Below are 21004 nucleotides of genomic sequence, written 5' to 3'. Positions count from 1 at the left end.
GAGTTTCTTCAAGAGAGGTACAGTTTGAGCCTTACTCTACCCCTGAGCCAGTCAAGCAGCAGTTTTGATGCCTTTTAGAGGGAAAATCCGGCCTAATCCATATTTCAGGGAGAGGGTAGGAACCCTAGCAGATATGGATCCTATCACAATCCTTCTTTCTCACTTTTACCCCTAGCTGCTTTCAAAGCTCAACTCAAGGGGCAGGTAGGTGGCACAGTGAATAGAGCACCCGCCCTGGAATCAGGAGGACCTGAGTTCAAATCTGACCTCAAACACTTCACACCTAACTAGCAGTGTGACCTTGGGCAAGTCACTTAACTCGAATTTCCTTGCCTTCTCCTCTCCAAAAAAAAACCCCACCTCAACTCAAATACCACCTCCTACATGCCTGGATGGCCTGATTACCTCAGGTACCAGTGTGTACCCCAATTACTCTATACTTTTTTGTATGTGTACATTTACTTATGCGTGTATGTGCTGTTTCCCCCCAAAAGGATGGAAGCTCCTTGAGGATAGAGACTGTTTTATTTTTGCCTCAATATCCATACCACCTGGCACAGTAGGTGATATACAGTAAACAGTGAACAAATAAATGTGAAGGGAAATAGTGCTTGACCTCTAGAAATTTACATTCTAATAGAATAAACAACACAGAGACCATATGTTTAGGCCAGGTATTAAAAAATCAACTTCATAAATATGGGATGGGGGACATTCAGGACTCTGGGGGTTTTAGGGTGACTCAATAAACATTTATTAAGTGCCAACTATATGCCCAGACAGTCTAATGAGGAAGACAACATGCAGACAACTACGTATAAGCAAGCTATATACAGGCTACATTAGAGATAATCAAGAGAAGGCAAACACTGGAAATAAGAGACATCAGGAAAGTCTTCCTAGAGAAGGTGGGATTTTAGCTTTGACTTGAAAGAAGCCAGGTAAACCAGGAAACTGAGATGAGGAGAGAAAGCATTCCAATGCAAATGCCAGGATTTGGGAGACTAGTGTCTTAGTTGAGGTACCAAACAGGCTAGTATCACAAGGAATATATTTGAATGTGGTGGTGTGCAAGGTGTAAGAAGACTAGAAAGGTTGGGGCAGCGGAGGAGGTTATGAAGGGCTTCGAATAACAAAAGGAGACCAATCAGCAGACTATTGCAATAGCCCAGGCAAAATCCACAGACCTTTATAACTGACTGGATGAAGGGGAGGTCGGGGGGTGGGAGGCTGGGAGTGAAGAATAGTGACTTCTAAGCTTTGAGACTGCGTGATTGGGACGATGGTGGTAAATAGAGAAGTTAGGAAGAGGAGAAGAATTGGGGGGAGGGGAGAGGATTAATGAGTTCAGTTTGGGACATGTAAGCTCCTTGAGGTCAGGAAATGGCTTGTCTCCCTCTTGAATTTGTATTCCCCAGACTTAGTACAGTATTAGTGCTCTTCACTCAGTTACTTGTACCTCAAACAGCACTTTGCTGTATCATTTTGTTACTTTAATTATGGAATTAGTCCTATTCTTGACTAGGGAATTATTACTTTTTGGACTGGATCTCTGGCTTCTTTGGATAATTTATGATTTTAGTTACTTGAGACACTGAACGATCAAGTGACCTGTCAACAGGTCTTCCTGGCTTTGAAACTAGCTCTCTCTATTCACTACTTAATGCTGCCCCCATTGGGAATATGATTTAGTCTTTGCATCCTCTCTTCCTAAGGCTCTCACCAGCACAAGACTAAAAGCTGTAGGCAATGAGTAAATACTGTTGAGGAGACCACAAGCCTTCTAGTGACCCAAGTTTGCAGCCTCAGTATCATCAAGAGCAAAGAAGCCGGTATTACTGGATCCAAGAGCATGTGACTGAGAGTCACTGGAGGGGGGGTAGGTTATAAGGATTTTTGGATACCAAGAAAAAGATTTTGTATTTGATCCTGGTAGTGATGGGGATGGAGGTGGCCCAGTGGTTATGGTACTGGGCCTGGAGAAGACCTGAGCTCTAACTTACTAGTTGTGCAATTAACTGGGCAAATCACTTAACCTCGGTTTGCCTTAATCCAACACAGAAGGAAAAGGCAACCATTCCAGTATCTTTGCCTTGAAAACCCCACGGACAATATGGTCCACAGGGTCACAAAGAGCCAGACAAGAACAGTGATAGGGAGCCATTGGAGTTTGCTGGGGCCAGTGTGACATGGTTGTACCTGCACTTTAGGAAAATCACTTTATCGGTTTGATGATGGATTGGGGGTAAGAAAGAGACTTTAGGCACACAGACCCACCAGCAGGCGTAAGGTGATAGGACCCTGAAGTAGAAATGCAATGTCAGAAAAAAGAAGATTAAGACTATGAAGAGATGTTGATGTTGCCAAGGTGAAATTTGCAGGCTTTGGCCACAGCTTGCATAGATGGGGGTTGAGATAGTGAGATGAGGATGACTCAATCCTAGATTTTGAGCCTGAAGGACCAGAAGGATGGTGATACCCTCTAAAATAATGGAGAAATGAAGGAAGATTTTGAAGAAAGATAATGAATTCAGTTTTGGACATTAATTTATTAAGTAACTACTATGTGTCAGGTACTGTGCTAAGTTGTGGAAAGCCAAAGACAAAAATGTAACAGTTCTTGCCCTCAGGGAGCTTATGTTCTATCACTTCTCTTGAACCTGTCTCCTTTTCCCCATTTGAAAAATCCAAACCCTGGTTCAGCAGTTTATCACCTCCAGTATGGGCTTCTAATTGATCTTCCTGTCTCAAGTGTCCACCTCCAAACTATCCTCCTCTATGCAGCTACTAAAGTGATTTTCCTGAGGCACAGGCCTGACCATCACTCCCTTACTTAATAGTGGCACCCTATACCCTCTAGGATCAAATATAACCTCCCGTTTGCCTGTTTAAAACCTGCACAAGTAGCTCCAAGCGACATTTTGTTGTCGTTACTCCCTTTTTGCAAACACTTCCGTTCAGCTACCTTCCTGTTCTTGCACTACACTCCTTTGCACACCTGCTCCTCACCTCTGACTGAATCATCCAACCTCCTCTTTGGGCAGGTTGCCTTTCTTGACGTCCGCCCTCCACAAAAGATCTTTTCCCTCCTTCGTTAGGCCATACCTCCCACAGGGAAATTTTAAGCTCCTCTAGGGTAGGGGCTGTTTCAGTATTTGTATCCCTGGCACCTAAAGCAGGTGCTGAGTCCTCTAGGCACCTTCTGGCCCCTTTCAGTCTTGGAGGATCGGCTTCGGTGTGACTCCCCTGCACAAACTCTAAGATGCAGCCTCATGCCTTGAAGGCCGTGCCTCCGGATCCTTTTTGTAGCTCGGCCTCTTTCTCGAGCAGCACCAGCTTTGGATTGGGAAGCCTTCCCCTCCCCATCTTCCCTCAGAGATCAACCTCCCGTTTTACACTGGTTTCCATCGAAGGTACATAGTTGTTTTGGGAACGTCTCCTCAACTAGAAGGCCAGGGGCCGTGTTTTCTGTTTTTCCACATTTCTGTACTTTCTTTAGGGCTTGGAACAGTCTGGTACACAGCAGGCACTTAATAAATGCTTGTTTTTACATTCCACTCTCCTCCACACTCAGGCCTCCCCGGGGTGCTGACCACCATCGCTGGGCCCAAACCAAATACGCGGTTACCTCTCAAAACCGCGGGGTCACGTTGGGCCCCTAAAACACCGAGGTCGGGGCGGCGATCCGGTCACCAATCGCCCCCAGCTCACGGGCCGGCGGTCTTTGCTAAAGCAGGTCAGTGAAACCAGCCGCTGTACCAAGTTTCCACTTCCCCATCCCGCTTCCTTCGCCCTCTCCCCCGGGCGCACTGTCCCTTTCTTCCACTTACTTTCCCCCCTTTTCCTGCTCTGCCTCCCCCCACGCTGAGCTTTGGCTCCACGGACCAGGCCACGCCTCCAGGAGGGCCGAGCAGGTACGGGGCTCCCAGGAAAAGATGCCTTCCCCCTGCTTCCCCTTCCTAGAACCTCCGGGCCGCGCTCCAATGCAATGCTCCCCAGGCCCGGAGATAACCCCGGCTCGGGAATTCAGCCCATCCCTTCCCCGCCCCCGCCCCCACCCCCAGGGGGGAGCTGGAACCAGACAAGGCGGGAAGCCTCGGGCCGGAATAACGGCGATAGCTCAGGGGCTTCGAGCTTTAAAGCGCCAACTAGCAGGGTCTTGCCCTGCCCCACGGAATACGTCATCTCGCGAGAGTCTCCCCCCCCCCCCCTTCTCCGCAGGGCCTCACGTGACAGCGTGGGGGGATGGGGGCGGTCTCGCTGCGGCGGTCACATGATCGGCAAAGCTGTCCGCCGGGGTCTCCTTGAGCTGCGGGTGCTGGAGAGGCAGGGGCTTTTTCTGTCGCTGGCTGGGACGTCATTTGCCCCGCTATACCCTTAATCCCCCTTCCTTACCTTTCTTCCTACCTCGTCTCTTCCTCCATCCACTACTTCCCTTCCACCCTCCCGCCTGCGCTCCCCTCCTCGGCGGTTAGCAAGTCGGGGTGCCCCTTGCCACCACCGTCGTCACTGCCAACCGCCGCCCGGCTCGTGCCGCGAGCGCGTCCCGCCCCCCCCCCCCCCGCTCGGCGCGCCCCCTCCCCCTAGTCCGTCCGTCCCTTCTTTCTGCACCCATGGCTGGCTCCAGCGGCGCCCGGACGCCCCAGCGGCTGCTCCTGCTGCTTCTCGGTAAGATGGAGGCGGCGGGGAGGGGCCGGGGCCTCGGCCAGAGAGAGGACGGGCTCAGGCTGGGCTGTGGAGACGGAGGCTCCTGCGCCGGGCCTGGCTCCCTCTCCGCCCGGGCAGGCCGGCGTCGGCCTGGGTTGGCTGTGCCCTGCAGGAGCTGCGGTGGATGGGGGCGGTTTGGGCCAGGAGGAGGAGGTATGGGGTGGCGGCCAGAAAGGGCCTTGGAGCGTAGCCGGGTGTTTCGTGACCCCCGGATCCCCCCCAGCTGTGGCGGTCACCACCAGGAGCCGCAGGCCGGAGAGGGCACAGACTGGGGCCTCGTGTCCGGCCTCTGCCCGCCACCCACGAAGAGCGTTTTAAGTTGAGGGTTTAAACTAACGCCAAACTTTTTTTTTTTAAGCCTTTACCTCACATTTTATCTATTGATTGGTCACTGTGGTTTTAAGATAGTTGGCTTTGCTGGCCTTGTCCGCGGGGCCGGCGCTCGCTGACTGTAAGAAGTTCAGCCCTGGCTGGGGAGATTCCGTGGCTTCCCGGGGAGAGGCCGGGAGGCGATTCCCAGGGCCTCCGGTTTCGCAACACCGCCCCTACCCCGCCCTTTCCTCGGTTCTTAAAATTCGACTGAACCGAAAAGAAGGTTGGTTTGGGAATTTCTGCGATTTCGGGCTTGGCCCCGGCTGGAATGGGCCCTTTATAGCGCGCACGGTGCCAGAGCGGCCCCTCGGAATGGCCTGGCAGTCATGCCCGCAGCTTGGGGGTTCTTGGGCAAGTCGCTTGAGTCTGAGCCCGAGTTCCCTCGGCGGCAAAGCTGGTCCAAACGAAGATGAGTTGTCTTGTTGACTTAGTCCCAGACGATCCGCAGCCTCCCCTGAACCCCAAAAAGAGGCCGAGGCCTTCTTGGAAAGCGCTCCCTGAGGAGCAGAGAAAGGAATCGGGCTCCCATTTTCTTGTCCAACTCCGTCTGTAATACCCCATTTAAGTTCTCAGGTGTAGAACAAATCAATGATTAGAATGTCTTTGGTTTCTTGGAAGGTAGATTGTATGTAAATGTGTGCATAAATTCACACACTTGAAATATTCCTTAAACTATACCCTGTTTGAATCAGAGACCACCCCCAAGCACACACTTTATGCTACTTACTACCTGTTGAGTAAAACAACTTAATTCTGAATCTCCTATAGCTGCAGAGATGACCTTGTTCCAGTAGTAAACTTGAAACCTTTGCATGTGACTGATGAACCTTGCCATCGTGTGTAATTAGTTACAAGTGGAGTTGTTTGAACAAGTCAGCTATTTTGTCTTGTCACAAATACAGTACCTACTGTATTTTATTAAACATACGTACAAGCATTATAGCTCTTTCATTCTTCCTATTGTTTTCAAAACTAACTTACATGAATATGGGAGGAAAGGCCATTTCTTGTTCATACAGTAGTAGTTTATTTCCTTTGCTGAATTCAGAAGTAAGATCTTGCATTATACTTAGAACCCAGGCAGCCTCTTGAAAATGTTTGGAAGATGAGGCAAGAGTAAAGATCAGCAAGTTCATCCCACCCAAAAAAAATGGAAGATGTCGTTTTTATTTCCAAATACAGACCATAAGATGTTATATTGATAACATAGGTTGAATTCTTATTTTTCCCTCAAGATATAATCCATCTCTCAACCATTCCTTTTTCTGTTAAGTGTGTCCCAAAATTACATAATTACTTGTTTTTTTTGGAAGGCCAAATCTTCTTTGCACACCTTGTATTTAAAATTAACTTAATTTCTAGAAACACAATTAATTTGATTTAAATGAAATGGAGCCTAGGAAAAACAAATCTCATTTAGACTACATTAAAAGGAGAAAAATTATATTCTTCCACAGGCTACTGTTATCACTTTATTTTTTATTTTTTTGCTTTTTGAAGGGAAACTGGGGTTAAGGGACTTGCCCAAGGTCACAAGGCTAGTTTTTGTGTTAAGTGTCTGAGGCCGAATTTGAACCCAGGTTCTCCTGACTCCAGGGCCAGTGTTCTATTCACTTCGCCAGCTAGCAGCCCCAATATCACTTTAATCTTAAAACAGTTTTTTGAAAAGACTAAGAACCAATTGACCCTTCCTTAAATGACTGAAAAGGCATAATCCAAAGGTTTACAGTACCTCTGTTGGTTTATTCTTGGTCTTTCCATTTTTCCTTTCACGCATAGTAAATGCTGGGTACATTGCATTGTACTAAGTAAGTTACTTAGGTAGACTTATTATGTATTAATTTACTTTAATTTGGAAGACTTTAGCCAATTCATATAATTTTCTTATAAATGATTAGGTTTTTTTTTCTTTCCCTAAGGGAAATCAAATGGGCTGGGCCTTGTTGCTAGGGTACATTTTAATTTAAATTTAAGTCGAGAGTCCTGAAGACTTGAATTGGTTTTTCTGCTAGAAGTACAATTTTAGGATTTAGAGCTGAAGTGCATATGATCTTCAGAATTGTGTGGGTGTGGATTTAATTTAATGTATACACTATTTAGGGGATATTTTTGTGAAGCTTAGGAGTATATCCACCAATAACAATAGATTTATTTAAACATGTTTCTCTTCTGACTTTTTTCCCCTCAGATACATTCTTAAAGCAAGCAATTATGTAATTTTGGATATTTTATTTATTTGCAATGTGTGGTTTTGAGAAAAACCGCACAAAAATGAAATAGGCAGTTTCAGCCAGATCAGCATTTTAAAAATTAAAGGACTAGGTTAACTTAATGTCTAATTTCTTTTCCTGTTGATTCATAGACTGGGAAAGAGATTAGTTTTCCTGTCTTTTAGTTTCTAAACAATTTCTTAGTTTATCAGAAAGGACAAACTTAACAGGAAAAGGAGTAGTTGAGGGATAGATTATATCTTGAGGGGAAAAGATCCAGCAACCCCATGAAAAAGTATTAACAAACTCACAGAAAGACCTAGGGCAAATTGGGTAGATGTTAGTCGGGAAAGAACTGTTGTAAGTTTATTTTTTAGAAAGATTATATGAACATGGTTAATAGTTAAATGTGATAACCTCTCTTCCATGATGAGTATTTTTGTGCTTTATTCCATATCAAAACTATGCAGTTAAATGTGTAAGCACAAGCATTCTCATAATATTTTGATGTACCAGAGATGGGGAATTTAGAGCTGCAGTGGATGTGATGGTTAATCTAATCCCTTCCTCTTATTTTACATATGAGGAAACAAATTGTATAGTGGTTTAGGAGCTTTACCTAAGGCCATATCACAATGGAGTTTTTAGAACCTTGACCAGAAGTCCAGACTTCTGCTTTCCTTGCTCTTTATTGATTTTCATGCAACATTTTCCATTCCTGGTTTCAAGCATTCTTGAAGTTCAAGCAAGAAGTTCTTGGTTCTGATCAAATTATAGGAAGAACAACCTATCCACGTTTAGATAAACAGGATTAAGTATAATTGTGTAATGGAACTTTTGCAATCACAGACAAAAAGTATAGGAAATCCTTCCATTTGGGGCTGTTCCAGAATAAGCTTTGTAGGGTTCCTTTAAGTCAATTTTGTATTAATTGATGAAAAATAGAATATGGTATTCATTGGTTATTTCATCTTGGGACTAAAATTTGGTATTTGGAGCTTCTGGAAGGAAAATTGACATAGTATGATCTATCTTGAATTTATATAGAGGTATCCAGTTTTAAGAGAACATGTATCCTATGAAAATTCAAGACCCATCTGAATAATATGTAAGATTCTTGAGGGCAGGGAATGTTTTGGTTTTGTGGTGGTATCCCCTGGCCCTGGGGATATATACAGCATATAGTAGGTACTCTTAATTGATTTGGTTACTTTCTGCTTATAAAGGTTCCTCAGGCCACTGTCACTCAGGGTCTGCTTTTGATTTTGATTGATTACACAATTCTGGTAAGATTGATTATAGCAGTTTTCAGGAGAGAGGGGAGGAACTAAGTAAGCGCTTATATGGCACTTTGTGCTCAGTGCTTTTACAAATATTATCTCATTTGATCCTCACAATAACCTTGGGAGGTAGGTGCTGTTATTATCCTCATTTTACAATTTAGGAAACTGAGGTAAACCGGTTAAGTGACTTACTCAGGATCACACATCTAGTAAGCATTTTGGACTGGATTTGAATTCACCACTCCATCAGCTATCTCCAAATTCTAGAGCCCAGAGGGACCTTAGAGACAATCTTGTTTCCCAGCTCATACCTTGTTAGAGCTATGGTTCTAGAAAATCAGGTGTTCACTGAAACTGACCTTAAGGCTTTATTTAGTGTAGGAACAAACACCTCCACACCTTTGATCACTATTTAAGCACCACTATTATGGCATATTTATTATAACACAATGACCATTTTATTATGAGACAAAGACGTTTTCATATTCGAAAGGCAAGAAAGCCTGGAATACAGAATATATTACCACTCCCTCTTTAGAAGGCTGGAATTTGACTGCTTTGGCTGACTCTTTAAAGGTAGGGTGACTATCTGGAGAATTCTTATGCATTTGGACTTTTGACCACAGGCCTTTGAAATTATTAATAAGCACCTCTTGTGTGTCTCTCTATTAGTTGCTGGTGATACAAAGACAAGAGTGAAAAGTTACTGGTATCAAAGACCTTAGCGTCTCTCTGAGGTAACAACATGAATCAGTGAGTGAGTGAAAAGAGAGAAAAGCAGAACTAGTTTCTGTTCTCAAGGAATTTCACATTATTATAAGCGGTGGGACAATTTCAGCTGCAAGTCAGATGGAAAACACTGATAAATGTCAATATATCTTCTTTAATGTAATTTCTAGTCATAAAATCATCATTTCTGATGTTGAACCATTTGGCAGTGCCAAGGACTTTGATAAGGACTTTATGGGTCTTCAGTAACTGTTACTGCAGCACCTCCACTTGGGGTGGGGAGGGGCCCCGAAGGACGGTGCTGCTGTTTGCTGGGCTCTTGGGCTGCACCTGGTGGTGGTGAGAAAAGTGGGCTCCTTCTCCACAGTGGTTGCTGTCTTTGGTAACAGCTGTGGGGCCATGCACAGAAGTATAGGGCATGTGATTTTTAGGACTGTCATATTCCTAAGGTTCCCGGGTTCTGGAGTGTTGAGCATGAGAGAGTGTCTCCATCAGGATGGTCTGAAGGGGGGATGTGGTGGTGTTCCACTTGCCTACCACATCCTGTCTCTACCACAGCTAGGGGACTTGCATATACATATAGATGTTTTTCAAAATAGATATAAGGTAAATTTGAAGAGAAGTTACTTGTAGGAGGGGGAGTGAGCAGGAGAAAACAGTCATTTAGATGGTGACTTTTGAGCCGAATCTTAAAGGAAACTAGGGGATATTTGAAGAGGGGAGTACATTGCAGGTGTGTGGGATAGCTGCTGTAGTCAGCTGAGAACTTGGGAGAAGAGGGCCTAGGCCGGAGGCATAATCTGGACGATGGTCTAGCAAAGGAAACGAGGAACGGTTAGAGAGCTAAGAGCAGAACCAGGAGAGCAGTATCATGAAGATCCTGGAAAGGAGATGGCTATGTGGGTGGGTAAAGTTTTCAGTGTCAGATGCTATCGAAAAAAGATCATTAATAGCTACAGGGGACAGAGTGAGGTGATGAGGAGGTGGTCAGGTGACTAGAAAGATAAGAGATCCTCAAGAATGAAGTTCTGAAGACCCAAAAGGAAAAAAAATTCCAATGAGGGAGAAAAATGGGATTTTCTTTAAGGGACTTAAACCAACTTAAATTTTATAAAGTACAGAGGATGGAAGGAAGGCAGGTTAATAAAGATAAATATGAGAGAGCTTCGTAGACGGTAAAATAGTGTAAGGAATGTGAAACCTCAAAATGAGCTGAGTCTTTTAAAGTTACATTAAGGGGGCTAAAGGGATGATCAAAGAAGGGGATAGCACCTTTGTTTGGGTTGGATGGCATGACTGACAACAGAGTAGAAAGCACAACTGCTTGTTGTTTCTGTTCTTCAAAAGAGAATGAACTGGAAATGACAACAAAAATATGAGAGACCAACATATGACTTCGGTATTCTTGATGAATTATTATTTTGGTAACAATCTCAGCATTGACTAGATAAACTACCTTCTTAGGTTTTGTAAGAACTGGCAGTTATGATTGTGCAATACTTAGTGATATTTGAATGATCATGTGGAAAAAATAGGAGCCACCATGAGATTGGAAAAAGGCAAGTTTTGTTTCTGTTTTCAAAAAATGGAAGATTAAAGAGTCTACAAATTGTAGACCAATGAACTTGACTTAAATTTCTCGTGAAATCATTAAAAAGGTGATTGGGGAATATTAGAAAGAGAAGCAGGTAAATATAAAAAGTGAGCATGGCTTCCTCAAGAACAAGTTATACTTGCCAAACTGACCTCGTTTTCTTTCTTTTTTTTTTTTTAAGCCAGTGTTACTAAACTGGTAGATGTGGGGAAAGCTGTGGATATGGTTTGTACACAGATTTTTGTTGTCCAGTTATTTCAGTTGTATCATGACTCTTGTGACCCCATTTGGAGTTTACTGGCTTGGTTTGCCATTTCCTTCTCCAGTCTATTTGACAGATGAGGAAATTGAGGCAAACAGGGTGAAGTGACTGAGGCCAGATTTGAACTCAAGAAGTTGAGTCTTCCTGACTCCAGGCCTGACTCTAACCACTATATAACCTTAGCTACTCCATATGGATTTTACTAAAACTTCTCTTAAAAAATAATTCTTTTATTTTATTTTTTCTCAATTGCATATAAAAATTTTAAAGTTATTTTTATTTGTTATAATTTAACAATTTTTTTCTTTTTTCAAATGCTTTAACTTCTGATTTACATCATTCATTTCCACCAGATTTTGAGTTGCAAATTTTCTCCCCGTTTTCCCCCTACCCACCCACCCCCAAAATAGCAATCCCACAGGATATCCCCTCCAATCTGCTCTCTCCCATATTTTCTCCCATACCCCTTTTGACTTTTCCAGTGGATCTCTGTGCCCCAGTGCCTGCATGTCTTATTTCCCAATTACATGTAAGATATTGAATATTTGATTTTAAAACTTTGAATTCCAGATACATTCCCTTCCTTCCTTGTCACCCACCCTTACTGGGAAGATAAGCAGTTCAGTATAGGTTGTACATGTGCGGCTAATGCAAAACAGTAACATAGTAGATATATTGTAAAAGACTGACTATATTTCCCTGGCTCCTATCTCACCTCCCACTTGTTCTGTTCTCTACTTTGATCCCATCCCTTTTCAAAAGTGGGTGCTTCTAACTTCCCTCCCCCCCAACCTGCCTTCCCTTCCATCATCCCCTCTCTCATCCCCTTCCCCCCTACTCTCCTGGAGGGTAAGAAGCCCTATTTAGTGTGTATTTCATTCCCTCCTCAAGCCAAATTCAATGGGAATAAGGTTGACTGACCCATTCCCTTTTGCCTTCTTGTTCTTCCCCTCCATTGTAACCATTTTCCCTTGCCTCTTCTATATGAGATAGTTTACCCCATTCTGTCTCTCCCCATCTCCTCTCATTATATTCCTCTCTCACCTCTTAATTTCACCTTTTAAGTATCATCCCTTCCTATTAAATTGGTCCTGTGCCTTCTGTCTATGTATCCCAGTAAACATATATACACACATTCACATACGTATTCATATGCCCATATACCCTCATATGTAGACATATATATGTATATTTCTATTCCCTTCAACTGCTGAGAAAGGTTTCATAAGTTACAATTATCATTTTTCCATGTAGGAATGTTAATAGTTCAACTTTGATAAGTTCTGTATGATTTCTTTTCCCTGTTTACCTTCTCATGCTTCTTTTGCTTCTTGTATCTGAATGTCAGGTTTTCTATTCAGCTCTGGTTTTTTCAGCAAGAATGATTGAAAGTCCTCTATTCCCCTGAATGACCATATTTTCCGCTGAAACATGATACTCAGTTTTGCTGGGTAGGTGATTCTTGGTTTTAATCCCAGCTCTTTTGCCCTCTGGAATATCATATTCCAAGCCCTTCAATCCCTCGGTGTAGAAGCTGCCAGATCCTGGGTTATCCTGATTGTGTTTCCACAATATTCAAATTGTTTCTTCCTCGCTGCATGTAATATTCTCTCCTTCATCTGGGAGAGATGGCTATAATGTTCCTAGGAGTTTTCTTTTTGGGATCTTTTTCAGGAGGTGATTGGTGGATTCTTTCAACCTCTATTTTGCCCTCTGGTTCTAAAACATCAGGGCAGTTTTCTTTGAGAACTTCCTGGAGGATGCTTTCTAGGTTCTTACTTTGATCATGGCTTTCAGGTAGTCCAATAATTTTTACATTATCTCTCCTGGATCTATTTTCCAGGTCAGTGGTTTTTCCCATGAGATATTTCACATTGCCTTTTATTCTTTCATTTGTTTGGATCTGTTTACCAGCATCTTGATTTCTCATAAAGTCATTAGCTTCCATTTGCTCCAGTCTAATTCTGAAGCCATGATTCTCCTCAGTGAGCTTTTGAGATTCTTTTTCCATCTGGCAAATTCGGCTTTTTAAGGCATTCCTTTCCTCATTGCCTTTTTGAGCCTCTTTTGCCATTTGAATTAGTCTATTTTTTAAGGTATAATTTTCCTCAGTCAGGCTGTTGACTCTCATTTTGTAATTTTCTTGCATTGTTCTCATTTCTCTTCCCAATTTTTCCTCCACTTCTCTTATCTGCTTCTTAAGGTCCTCTATGGCCTGTAACCAGCGCGTATTTTCCTTTGAAGCTTTTGGTGCAGCAGTTCTGACATCACTGTTTTCCTCCTGTTCCATGCTTTGCTCCTTTTTGTCCCCAAAATAGGAGTCTAATGTTGGAATCTTCTGTTTGTTTTGCTTCCTTTGCATGGTCATGTCACCCCTCAGTCACTTGACCCCTGCTGGGCTTTTTGCCACAGTAGGACTCTGTCACCAGACAGGGGAGCTTTCCTTCCAGACACTGGGGTTTTCTGAGCTGCCGGAGGTATTAGATGGGTGTTCTTTCTGAGGTTTCTACACGCTCTGGCAAGCTGGACAAATACCCCAGGACCTCCACCCTAGACTGCAATCCAGATCCAAGCAGGTTAAAGCAAGAGCAATTACCCCTCAGACTGATGCTTGGTCCCCCTACACTCTTCAGGCCAGGAGCTGAAGCTGCCACATGGCACTGGCTGGCTGTCAGTGCCCCAGGGGGCAAAAGCCACGCACTCCCACTTACTGGGTCCCAGAGTCCAGACTGCACTGACCTCTCACTTTGTCCTTTGCATCTGTGTGTTGGTAAATATGGAAACGGCCACAGCCACTGCTGATCTGGAGTCCCTCCAGCCGTGGCTGGTCAGGCCTGCCCTGGGGCTAAAGCCTTGGAGTGGGGCTGGGCGATGCACTGGCCGATTCCTGCCGGCCTGCTATGCTGTCCTCAACGGGAGGTTAGCTTCTCTGTGTTATTTTGTGGGTTCTGCAGCTCCAAAGTTTATGTTTAGAGTCCCCTTTTTACATGGATTGGGGAAGGTGGAAGCCGGAGCCGCGGGAAGGTTGTGCTTCTACTCCACCATCTTGGCTCCGCCCCCAACAATTATTTTTATAGTTTTTGAGTTCCAAATTCCTTCCCTCCCTTCCTCTTCTCCCCCCTCCTTGAGTGTATTCTCAAGCATTTTGATATAGATTAAACATGTGAATTCATGCAAAGCATATTTCTTTATTAGTCATGTTGCAAAAGAAAACAGACCAGGAAAAAGGGGGAAAAACAAGAAAAGTAAAATGAATAATACACCATTTCTTTCTCTTCAAGTGGATAGCATTTTTCATCATAAGGCTTTTGGAATTCTTTTAGATAATAGTATTGCTGAGAAATAGCTAAATCATTCATATTTGATCATCCTATGATATTGCTGTTGATTTTAGTAACACTTTTGATAAAAATATTTCTCACTTTTCTTGTGGAGAAGATAAGGGTTACATAGTAATATATAGATTCAAAACTAATTGGCTTTATAGATTTAGAATAATGGTTAACTGTTCATGTCATCATGGCAAGGAGGTATCCATTGGAGTATCCTAGGGATCTGGAAGTGGAAAGATAGTGCAGTTTAACAGTTTTATTAATGATTGGAATAAAAGCAGTGATATTATACTCACCAAATTTTCTTTTTTTTTTCCTTCTTTTTTTTTAAAGCAATCGGGGTTAAGTAACTTGCTCAAGGTTACACGGCCAGTTATTATTTCTGGGCATGGTGCTGAGTATCTGAGCCTGGATTTGATCCAGGTCATCCAGACACTGGAGCCGGTGCTCTTACTCGCTGAGCCACCTGGCCGCCCCTAAGCAATTGGGGTTAAGTAACTTGCTCAAGGTTACACGTCCAGGTATTTCTGGGTGTGGTGCTGAATAGCTGAGCCCGGATTTGATCCAGGTCATCCCGACACTGGAGCCGGTGCTCTTACTTGCTGAGCCACCTGGCCGCCCCCAAATTTTCTGAAGACACAAAAGTTAGAGGGAATGGCTAACAAACTGCATGACAGGATCAGGATCCAAAAGGATCTTGATGGGCTAGAACATGGATCTGAATCTAAAACATAGGCAGTTATAAAAAATCAAGCCCACAAATATAAGATGGGAGAGGCATGGGTTGGCAGCAGTTCTGAAAAGCATCTGAGGATTTTGGTGAATTGTAAGCTCAGTATGATCCAGGAGTGTGACGTAGAAACCAAAAGCAGTTACTGCAATATTGGGCTGCATTAAGAAGGGCACAACTTCCCAGAATGGGGAGGTGATGACCTCATTGTACCCCGCCCTTTTCAGACCTCATCTGGAGTACTGAGTTCAATTCTGGACGCCATGGTATAATAAGAGTGTCCAGAGGCGAGGCAATCCAAAGTTAGGATGGTGAAGTGCCTGAGGACATGATATTAGGATCAGTTGAAGGACTTGGACCTGTATTTGAGAAAACGCAGGAGGGACATGATTGCTATATTCCGTATTTGAAGGACTATCAAGTGAGGGAAACATTAACCCTGTTGCAGAGGAATAGATAAAAGTTGAGAAGAGGTAAATTTAAGCTTAACATCAGAAAAAGTTTAATAATTAGCTGTTCAGAAGTGGGATGAGCTGCTTGGAGAGGTACTGGGTTCTTCTCTCCACTCAAAAAAAGCAGAGATTCAAGATTCTTCTAATATAGAGGATATTCCTTCATGTATGCATCAGACTGGTAGATAACTGCTGAGGTTTCTTCCAGCTCTCAAATTCTGTGATTTTGTGATTTCCTGGACAAAACAAAACAAAAAAAAAACCTCGCAGTTTGAAATGATCTGTTTTCCAAAAGGTAATTTTTATTTTGGTTCTTGATTTTTTTCCCCCCATTGTCAACAGGACTCATACATGTTGCATCTTCAATATTTGTGGTGAGAAATAATAGCACTGAGGCTTCATGCATAATGGCTAACTTCTCGGCTGCCTTTTTTATGAACTACAGCACTGAGAGTGGTTTGGGGGTAAGTATGGCTCAGTTTGAACAGACATTGAATTTCATCTTTTTTTTTTTTTAACCTTCACCAGAGCCATGGTTTACTTTTAGTTCTTTTCTTTCTTACCAGCTCCCATGTTGACATTATTGTCATTCTTATTCCCAAAGTAATTTTTAACCTGTTCCTCAAAGGGTAAAGAAGCTTAGGGCCTCTGACTAAAGTGTACTTGGATGACAAGCTTTTTAAAAAAAAATGTATTTGTTTCCCTGCTCTGGGGAAGAATTTAATTGGGGTCTGTCTCTCTATTTGGAAGTCATTCTTTAGGCTGATGTTTTACATGAATGTGATGCTCTGCACTTTCCAGGTAGTTTCATTTCAGCGAAAAAAAAAAAAAGGTGTAAAAACAAGTTGGCAGCTTATCTAGTCTGTTTTAAATCGTATGCTTTTCTCACTGTAATTATCAGTAATTGAAAGCAGATACACAATGTTATTGGCAATGAGATTAAAAATATTTTTTTACTTAAAAACAGTGGAATGCTATTCCTTTTAACTTGTCAAGGTGTTCCATTTAAAATTTATAATAAATAGGCCAGCCATTTTATGTCATGCTTTTGCTACTGTATTTCATTTGGACTGCTTTTGACACAGGGTCTTTCTGAGATAGGTAATGTGATCAAAAAAGAGCTGCCCTTAGAAATCAGAAAATCCTGGTGTCATCTCCCCAGAGGTCATACTGACTTAACCTCTCAAAGGCAGTTTACCTATGACTATATATTGTGGGGCAAGGGCTGATCTGTATTGGTGTAGAGGGAGTTCCCTTATGAGTTTGTGAGCTCTCCCCAACAAATCACCGGGATAAATGATACCTATGAATCCACTTAATAAGGTTTATTCTAACAAGGTTTCAATGTAATTGTCTTGTAGAATGCAACTTTTGACCTTCCACAAAATGCGTTGGTATTGAATAGCAGCAGTTGTGGTAAAGAGAATGCTTCTAATCCCAGCCTAGTGATTGGTTTTGGAGAAGGACATACTTTGACTATGAATTTCACGAGGACTGCAAAGAGTTACCAAGTTCAGTTGTTAAGTTTCACTTTTAATTTGTCAGATGGCCATTTTTTCCCTAATGCAAGTACAAGTTCCAAAGGTAAAGAGAAATGTATTTGATTGGTTTGTGGAGAAAATTGGGTGAAGGAACTCTTATGGAATTCTGCAATATTTGTAAATGTTTTTTCATTATACAGAAATGAGTGTGGAATCCAAAACTGATATTCAGGCAGACATAGATAAAAAATACAGATGTATCAGCAGTAACCAAATAACTATGAATAATGTAACAGTTACCCTCAGTGATGTCACCATTCAGGCATACCTTTCAAATAACAACTTCAGCAAGGAAGGTAAGTGCTTTTAATTACTCAATTATTTGTCTTGTTTGCAGTGACTAAACTGTGTTCACATTACCGCATGTCTGAGTATATAATTTGTGGATAAGGATCCATATTGGCAAACAGTAAGTTGGTAAACCGTACTGTTTAAGGAGAGCCATCCTCCAGACCACCTTTGTCTTTCAGCTAAATTGGCCTTTCAGATTAGGGTTGGTGAGTACTGATTAAAAGGGGTAAAGTACTGGGAATTTATACCATCTCATTAGCTTCTATTTGGGCCATTCTAAGTTTGTTTCTTGGTTAGCATTATTCCAAACTGTTCATTTTCTTTCCCTAGCTCTTATAGTTCTGTTTTTTCCCTTTAGCACTCATTTGAGTTCTAATTAAAAAAATTTTTTTGGAGAAGGTAAGGCAGTTGGGGTTAAGTGACTTGCCCAAGGTCACACTGCTAGTAAGTGTCAAGTGTCTGAGGCTGGATTTGAACTTAGGTCCTCCTGACTCCAGGACTGGTGTTCTATTTACTGTGCCACCTAGCTGCCCCTGATTTTTTTTAACAAATCATTTTTAATGCTTTTTAACTCTTGCTTCATCTCTTTTAGGAACTCTAGTTGAAGTTGTTGCCCAAACTGTGTTTTTTCTTTGAGGCTTTGCTTGTAGATTCCTTTCTTTGGGTTTTGTGTCTTCAGCTTCCCTTTCACCATAATAATTTTTAATTGTGGAATTCTTTTCTTGTTTGCTCATTTCCCCATCCTACTTCCTAACTTCAGAGTTTATATTAGGGCTGGACTCTATATACTTCTGGAGGGAAGGTTTTTACTGGTCCCCTTCCTGCTTTCTTGGGATATTGAGTGTTGTATTATTCCAGGATCTCAGGGATATCTCAGGTTGGGAATCTGCAATCTTTCAGTTATCTCAAAGTGGTCTAATCCAGGACAAAGTCTGAACATGGCAAATTCCTGACCTAGGGTTAGTTGTGAGAGCTTGCCCCATTTGGAGTTTCAGTAGGCTACTGCTGGATTCAGTAACTATCAGCTAGCTAATGGGAAAGTTCTACTGGTTCAGAGCTACAGAATTGCAGTTTCCTTTTTGGTTTAGGATTCCTGCCCTGGTTATGCCAGTGCAGGCTTCAAACTGGGCTGGAATCTGGAGCTGACATGTCACTTTGCTCCTGGTGCTTGCTTCTGAACTAACTCAGAGCACAGCTCAGGGCACAGCCTAGACCTAGGGCATGAAACTGCCCTTGCCCTTAGAATGCCAGCCCTAAGCACAGGTCCCTTTCTCAGTCTGCCCTGGATCTGTGACCCAGAACTGGGTATTATGCAGTGGAAGCACCAGTTGGCACTGTAACTGTACGCTGCCTAAGTTTATTCCTCTCTGTTCTGGATTTGGGACCTCTTCTTACCTGGTACGTGACCTCATTCCCAATGTCTGCAGATGGTTCTGATGTCTAAAGTTTACTTGTGCCAGAAAAAAAGACTCACTGTAATTTTTTTTCTTGGATTTCCCAGTCAGAATCAAATCTAGTGTTTTTTCTAGATCTTTTTGGAGGTGGCAGGGAAGTAGACCTTGCCTGTGCTTCTTTGCTAATTTCTCTTCCATCCTGACCCTCATTCATTACCTTATGAAAGCAAACAGGCTAAATATGCTAATCTTGTCTCAGGTATAGGGAGAGACTCCCTCATCTTCATGAGTAGATATAGAAAATAATTTGGAAGTTTGCTATGTACGTTCTTTTATGGAGTTTTAGATTTGGAGAGGTTCTTACAAGAAAACTGAGGCTTAGAAAGATTTTTGGTTTGCCCATGGTCAAATGGCTTAGTTGGTGGCAGAAGTGGAATTGGGAGTTAAATTTACTGATTCCCTTTCTAGTCCATTGCCTTTTTTATTACATGTGAGCTCCCTTTCTGTCACTCATTAGCTATATGATTTTAGGCTTGTTACTCACCATCTCAGTGTAACAATTTCTTCATCTCTAAAATGGGAACCAGTTATGTATTTGGGTTGAGTACCTATCCCAAAGCTAGACAGTGTCTATCCTCTATATAAGAGAGGGGGATAAAATCCAATAATCATAACTAACCTACTACTTATAGAAATTGAGTACTAAACTCTGAGGTGCTAAATGCGGTAAAGCATTTAGAAGATAGTGACCATCGCAGTTGGATCGCTGTCATGCAGGAGGAAGGGATTCTAAGGCACGATCATAAACACATATAAGAACAGAGAGGATATTGGACTTTGTAGAATGAAAGGTTCATTTTGAGGACTAGTAGGGGCATGGGCTGTCTTGACAACCAGGCAGAACAGTTTGAACTTAATTCTGTAGACAAAAAGAAACTATTTGAAGTGTTTGGGAAGATAGGGGAGATGATGAAATTGATGTGTTAGGGTAAGAAAATATTTGAACTGTTGGAAAGAATATATGAAAATATTTTCACATTTAAAGTAGTAAGAGTCAGACAATTGAGGGGAACCAAATAATCTATAAAGTCACAAAATTTCAGAGTTGGAACAGCCCATCTAGTCCAACCTATGCCTGAAAAATCATCTACTATAGCACTTATAAGTTTATTTGAAGACCAATGAGGAGGGACCACTGATTTATAAAGTCAGCCCTTTCTACTTTTGGGTTATTCTTAAGTATTAGTTTATCCTGATATCAAGCCTGATTTTGCTGTTTTGAAACTTCTACCCATTACTCATAGAGGAGGCATAAAGCCATCTTTCATATTGACAGCCCTTCAAGCACTTTTGAAGACAACTGTTAGGTTTTTACCATCTCTCTCGCTCTCCTTATCCTTCTTTTCAGGCTAAATATCTCTGACTCCTTCAGATGATTCCGATGTGGCACGAACCTTAGACTGTTCTTAGAGATTGCCCTTTATCAGTGTTCTTTCTAAAATGTAGGGCACAGAACTGAACATAAGACTCCTGAGAGGGTCTGACTGGGCCACGGTACAGTGAGAGTAGGCCTGTTAACTTTATCTGTGTTCTTGTCAACTATACTTTATCATAGCCCAGTATCACATTCAATGTTTTTTGAATGCTGGATCACACTAACTTGGTAAGTCTGAAGTCAACTCAGATGTCAAGGTCCTTTGAATCTAACTATCCAACCACCTCAGAATACACCTAATTATAATAACTAGCCCATATCTCTCCATGTTTCCTATATAAATAGCGTGAGATATTTGATCAGACAGTATATATTTTGTATTTGCTTATCTTTGTTGGTATCATTCATGTCCTTTCTGCATTGTAGATTATAGAATGTAATCTTAAAATCATAGAATGAGAGTTTCAGGGGACCTTAAAGGTCATACAATCCAGTCGTCTCATTTTGCAGGTATGGAAATTTCACTCTTGAAAAAGTCAGTGCGGGGAGGCTAAGTGGCACAGTGAATAGAGCACCAGCCCTGGAGTCAGGAGGACCTGAGTTCAGATCTGGCCTTAGGCACTTAACACACACACACACACACACACACACACACACACACACACACACACA

General features: G+C 42.4%; 1 protein-coding gene across 1 annotated transcript in view; it reads left to right on the top strand.

Annotated features, from left to right (window-relative positions):
- Positions 1 to 4248: 4248 nt before the first annotated feature.
- Positions 4249 to 21004, top strand: part of LAMP1 (lysosomal associated membrane protein 1) — a 30790-nt gene continuing 14034 nt past the window's right edge. The window contains exons 1-4 of the mRNA XM_069094082.1: positions 4249 to 4668; positions 16014 to 16135; positions 17033 to 17255; positions 17353 to 17508. Coding sequence (XP_068950183.1) covers positions 4614 to 4668; positions 16014 to 16135; positions 17033 to 17255; positions 17353 to 17508 — 556 coding nt within the window. The 5' untranslated portion in view covers positions 4249 to 4613. The remainder of the gene's footprint in view (positions 4669 to 16013; positions 16136 to 17032; positions 17256 to 17352; positions 17509 to 21004) is intronic.

The sequence above is a fragment of the Petaurus breviceps genome, unplaced genomic scaffold, assembly GCF_028583685.1.
Source record: "Petaurus breviceps papuanus isolate PSGF00001 unplaced genomic scaffold, PetGlider_PUasm1.0 214, whole genome shotgun sequence".
Lineage (NCBI taxonomy): Eukaryota > Metazoa > Chordata > Mammalia > Diprotodontia > Petauridae > Petaurus > Petaurus breviceps.
The sequence above is the reverse complement of the archived record's forward strand: the minus strand, read 5'-3'. Positions and strand labels throughout refer to the sequence as shown.